General features: G+C 41.3%; 1 protein-coding gene across 4 annotated transcripts in view; it reads right to left on the minus strand.

Moving 5' to 3' along the window:
- The window catches only part of TUBGCP5 (tubulin gamma complex associated protein 5), a 28,019-nt gene extending 22,310 nt beyond the window's left edge, over window positions 1-5,709 (minus strand). For 3 of the 4 annotated variants that reach the window (XM_042788719.1, XM_042788718.1, XM_042788717.1), the window contains exons 1-4: window positions 5,434-5,709; window positions 2,518-2,571; window positions 2,331-2,439; window positions 107-203 (exon numbers count right to left, since the gene is read on the minus strand). In XM_042788719.1, coding sequence (XP_042644653.1) covers window positions 107-203; window positions 2,331-2,439; window positions 2,518-2,571; window positions 5,434-5,606 — 433 coding nt within the window. In that variant the 5' untranslated portion in view covers window positions 5,607-5,709. The remainder of the gene's footprint in view (window positions 1-106; window positions 204-2,330; window positions 2,440-2,517; window positions 2,572-5,433) is intronic. The other variant, XM_042788720.1, reaches the window with a different exon arrangement.
- Window positions 5,710-6,000: the final 291 nt, after the last annotated feature.

Below are 6,000 nucleotides of genomic sequence, written 5' to 3' on the forward strand. Positions count from 1 at the left end.
TTGAAGTGAAGGAGATAATGAAATGGAGAGGAAAAACGTCCTCCTTATCAGACTGCACTAATGAATCGCATCTTTTCTTAGCAAAATAAACATCTTGCAAACTTACCCACTTCTTTCACTCTTGGTTTTTCCACATAGTTGGTGTTGGATGGAGAATCAGACAAACACAACAGAAGAAACAGTATGGAATAGTGTGTATCTGTCTTTAAAACACATTAAAAAAAAGCAAGTCAGAAGGCAGACTAAAAGATTTTGGTTAGGAACAAACTCAGCATATTATCTGCAGGAATGCTCCACATTAGTTCCCATTCCTCAGTCCTGAACTACAAAAAGAACATCCGCAACTTGAACATTACACATTCTCTTTTGCCTCCTAATTAGCCAGTCAACATACATTTACTTCAAAAGTAGCCACAGCATAAGTTGCCTCTTACTGAGCTGACAATCTAAGAATATGGAAAAGAGGTAAGAAGTCTGAAGTACTGTGAAAGTAAGAAGTCACCAGAGGACATGGGATAACGGACAGCTACGTTAACGAGGATGAGGCAGAAGGACACAGGTAATGGGCCTGCAGGAAACCAAGGCTGTTCCTCTACTGGTACAGCTGATTATTTCCAACAGAGGCTAAAACAAATTTAGCTAAAACACTTTGCCAAAATCGCTACGTTTTAAGATCACATTCACATTATCTTTCCTCATCTGAAAATCTACACAAAGCATTAAGGATGTATCTTTTAACTCCAGTATTGCATTAATGTAGTTGTGAAACAGAGGCCTTCAGTCAGGTTAGAGTACTGTGCCAACACCGGTGTGCTGCAGAGACTTGTCTTATGGTCCGTTCCCTAATATCTGCTTACAGAATAACCATTTCTTACAAAAGTAAGATTTTTCTTTGGCCCGCTTCTAACTTTCAAGAGTTCTTCAGCAGACCATTTCATATCTAGACACATGGAGATTCTGCTATCTACATCCTATATGCCTTGACACATATATACACATGCTTACAAAGATGTTTAGAGATGAGATCCCCTTGGACTTAAAAAAATTCTCAAATTTCTGGTAAAGCAGTATCATACTCGTCTATATGGAATATAACATGTTCCTCCTGAACATTACTGACTCTACAAGAGTTTGCGAAAGAGCACCAGTAGGTTGTTGACAGAATCACGCATGTGAGATAGTGTTTCACTTACGAGTCATAAAACTGAGAAATACTTAATTTTTCCAGTTATGTGCCACTGCTAAAAACCTAAACGCAGTTTAACTTCACAAATCTGAGAGGATATCTATCTCCAGCTATACCCCAGCTGCATTTTCAAAAGGAAAAAGCCCCAAACAAACAAAAAAAAAACCAAACAAACAACCCCCCCCCCAGCTTTTACAAGTCTTAAGATACTTGCAACATTCAAGTATTAAGTGCCTGCTTGGGTTTTTGTTTTGGTTTGTTTTTTTAATTTTATTTGAAAATAAGCACAACTAAAGGTACTTTTAAGAAGAAATCTACAGAGTACAATATAATAACTGAAGCTGTTGAGGGTTATGTGATTTTCCCCACAAATTAGAAGAAACCTAAAGCAAAACCTAAAAAGGAAAGAAAGGTAAACGTCAGTTCAATGAGAAGTAAAAAAATCAAACTACAACTCAGAACACATAGCCCTACCAAAGAATATCATTATATGGAGCACCACCTCTTAAATCACAACCTTGAATTTCCCAAAGGCAGGAACTTCCAGTTTTCAAAGATTCAATTAATTATTAAGCTACCACACTGGAAAGTGCCTAAGTGAGACAACTTTTGCCATATCCATCCAGTCCATATCCTAAACTGAATTCATTCAAAGTGTATCAAAGGTGAAATATATACATAGTCTCAATAAGGAAGCTACAAGGCAGGAGCACTCCATTTGGAAATACTAAAATCAAGACATCCAGATACATTACTTAAGGTAAAAAAATCGGGCAAAGAGTAAGAACTGCTCAGTTAGCTGTTGTTTTAGAAGAGATGTGAATCTAGATTCACCTAGATTCTAGCTACAACATTTGTACAATGTTGACCATAAAACATCTTCTCTGCAATGAGACGTCCTTTAAGTCATGAAACTGCACATGCTGAAACCTTGACAAAACAATAAACACATTTCTAAAATAAATGGGGAAACTAAAGAATATAACCCTGAAAAATCCATGAACTGAAAAGCAACTGCAAGTCCCACTGCTAAGCCATCTGAAATTTCCAATACAACATTACAACTGAAATCCCGATTGTCAGTACAAATATAAGAGTGCTGGGAAAAAAAAAAAAAAGAACAAGGAAATTGCAACATACATACCTTTGTTTCTTCACTACTTGGGAGTGGCAAATTCAGAAATTTTTCTGTTAGTCTTTTCCAGCTTGCAGCTTTTCCAAGGTCAGAATGAACTATCAATTTTTCATGTATTCTAATAACAAAAATAGTATCAAGAATGCTTCAAAAAAAGTTACCTAATCCAGTATTAATCCATAAGCATTAAACTTACCCTTCTATTGTCCTCTCTACTTTGTGACTGTTCACATCAAGAAAACGGTGAAATCTGTGTAAGAAATCTGTATTAGAATGTGTTTAAAAACAAAGCTTAAGTAAGGGAGGAAACAAAGCTAACTTACATATATAAGGACAACATTATTAGCTTAATAATGCATGCTTAGTTCAGCAACAGCATTAAACATCAACAAAATTTAATCTCAGCATCTCTTAGCTCAAGAAGGATTAAATACAACTGACCTTAAAGAAGGAAAAACAGAATGCAGATTACATTTAACCATCATTTTAAACTGAATGGAAAATTACTACTCTATCAGCAAACTAAGCAATTAAAGTACACTGTCAGTTAAGTCAAGTGAAGTGAGGAGATCAGAACTGTATTGTCAAAGGTATCTGTGTTGAAAGAACAAAAATTATCTGGGACTTGCATCACAAGCACAGGCAAAACAAAGACCCACAAGGGAAGGCCTCTAAACCCAAATGAAGCTCCTTTATAAAGGAGAGTGCCTAAAAGAAAAAGAAAGCTTAATCAAAGTAAAGGAAGATATATCACCAAAGGCATCATGTATAGGGACAAAATAAGAACTCGTGCAAGGTAAGATGGACTTTGCAGAAGAAATTAGAATAAGGTTCTTCAGTTTACGCAGAGGAAAACCAGGGAATGGGATGCGACAGCAGTGAGCACAACGTCAATATACTCTATAAATAGGCCCTCAAAGCCAACCTAATATTTTGCCTCAGCTTCCAGCAACAACCATACAGAACACAGGGGTCAAACTCTCATGACCAGAGACAGAAACGAAAACTACTGGATATGAATCAGGAGCAGAAGTTAAGCTAAATAAACTAAATTTGGAAAGCCAATCTAAAATCACCTCAGTGTCAAAGTAACGAACTAGAAAATGAAACTGTAAGGCAAGTAGCAAGGATTTCTAGTAAGGATCACTGGGGGATGAAGATATGCCCATATAAAAGAAAAGAAAAATTTACTTTGTTAACTACAGACCCACTAGTTGGATTTCAACTGTATGTAAGGCTTTGGAATAAATGCACAATAAAATGTAACATTAACTAGGTCGCTGACATTTAGGTTAAAAAAAATACAGTTTATCTTATTTATTACAGCACATTAGCTTATATAGGAAATCATTAGTTCCAATGGAAAATGATGGTAAGAATGGGAAGATTTAGAACAACAGACTAGAAAGACAACAATATGAAAAAAAAACAGGAATCTGCACTGAAAAGATAAATTATGATGAAGGTAAGCTGTTAGTGAAATTCCTTAATATACTACTTAAATTTTTAATTAATGACACTAAAACACACATGCCAAAGAAGTATCAATTTTTTTTAGGCAAGTTGGGAACATCATGAACAGAAGAGGACTACCATGCTGCATGGAAATAGATGAATCTGAGAACAACAACACAGAAACATCATCAAAACTAACAGTACAAACCACGAGTTTCACAAACTTGAAACTAAAGAGAGTTTCTGCTACAACCTAGGGTCTCACGGTTTGGAAATATGATATTAGCCAATCTCAGGCTGATGTTCCCCACACATTTTTTAGACAGCAAATCTGGCATAAAACGATTCCTCTTCCTAACCCTTCCAGGCAAAACCAGTTCGTTGTCAACTCTGCATCACCCTGTTTTCCTGCCATGTTGTTTTGTTTTGGTTTTTTTTTTTTTTTTGTTTTTTTTAACAAACAAACAAACAAACAAACAAAAACCAAACCACCCAACAATTCCCCAGGCTAAAAGAGCAATGACTGCTACAAGCAACTAGTTTGATGCAGCTACAAAACCAATAAATGCAATCCTGTGATGCATTACACAAAGTATTTCTGGTAATTATAAAGAACACAGGGAGACAGCAGTTACCAATACCATATTCCTACATTCCCATCTAATACAACTAGCCTCCTCAAAATTGAGCAGAGTTCAAGTTGTCCAAACACCAGCTACAGATCACACTCTGCTCTTCCACACCTCAGACTCACCCTTGCTGTTGACCAAGGATTACTCAGTTATTAAAACATTTTTATTTGAGCCTAACAGTAGTTAGGATTCACAGTCTGACTTGATGCAATGCAGCTATGCTACTGTTCACCCCAAAAAAAATTGATTTGAACAGCATAAAAAAAAAAAAAAAGTAACTAGCATTGATTTCATATGGATTAGGTACTTGCTGCATGAAGTCAGGCAAGCACGTAAGACTGAAAAGGCAGCAGGTCATATTAGTATGGGAAACTGGAAAAAGATCATGTAAAAATTGGCAGCAGACACTGAAACGGTAACTCTGGTAACAGAAAAAGTAGCGTGTAATATTAGTAAGGGCATTGTAGATGGCAGTGTAATAGAATTAAAGGGATACTGGTAATATATGTTACATGTTAATAAAGACCATGTTTATGACAAGCTCCAATGGCATCAAACCCATTATCTTCTGCAGACTGATAACCTTTCATATAAGCAGCACAGTACTCTTGGCCCGAAGCTTTAGCTGGATTTGGCGGTTTTGCTTACTTGCTCTTTACACGTAACGATTACTTCTTTACTTCCCTCCCACAAGCAAAATCTTAGATGGCTAAATGAAGATGTTGGAAGCTACCTTCTCCCAGAGCGGGAGAAAAGCCCTAAAACACGGAGATTTAAAAGTGACGGAGCAACAAGCCGCCGGCCCTCTGACAGGGACTCGCAAAGGGCCCCCAGCGCTGCCCCCGACCCCCCTCAGGGCGGGCGGCGCCGGAGACGGCCCCGTCCCACAGCCCGGCAGCGCCCCCCCCCCCTCGCCTCACGGCTCCTTCGCCCGCTCCCCCGCCCTCAGCGCCGCTGCTGACGGGCACGGCGGGGCGGTCGCCGCCGCGGAGCTTCTCGGCGGGGCGGGGGCGGCGGGCGCTGACCTGAAGTTGGACCAAGCGAAATTCAGCGCCGTCTGGAAGCGGCCGCCGCCCAGCTCCTCCTCCTCCTCCTCAGGCAGGCCGGTCACACTGCGCACCAGCGCCCGGACGGCCCGGTCCTGCTCCTGCTCGAAGCGGCTGCGGCGGCCGGGCGAGGCCAGGAGCGGCGCCGCCATGGCCGCGGCGGCTTGGTGGGGGATGGGGCGCGGGTGGCGGAGAAGGGGCCGACGCCTGCGGGAGGCGCCACGGGGCCGCCAACGCTCCCCTCGGGCTTCTCGCGAGGCTTCTCCCGGACTTCTCGCGAGAGCCTCCGCCGGGATTGGGAGAGGAGGGCGGGGCGCGCGCATGCGCGGGAGGAAAAAAAAAATTGGGGGGGGGGGGGGTGGGATGGTGGGGCGCGACCCCTGAGTGGCAGTGGGGTCCCCCCACCTCCAAGCTGCAGACAAACCTCGCTTCTGCAACATTTTCCTGTCACGGAAATGTCACTTTGTCTCCGGAAACGCCCCCCTAAAGGCACGATCGCCCGGGATGAGCAATTCGCTCCTGGCAGCCATCCAGATAAGGGGCCTG

This window comes from Tyto alba, unplaced genomic scaffold, assembly GCF_018691265.1.
Source record: "Tyto alba isolate M040663 unplaced genomic scaffold, T.alba_DEE_v4.0 Super-Scaffold_14, whole genome shotgun sequence".
NCBI classification, from domain to species: domain Eukaryota; kingdom Metazoa; phylum Chordata; class Aves; order Strigiformes; family Tytonidae; genus Tyto; species Tyto alba.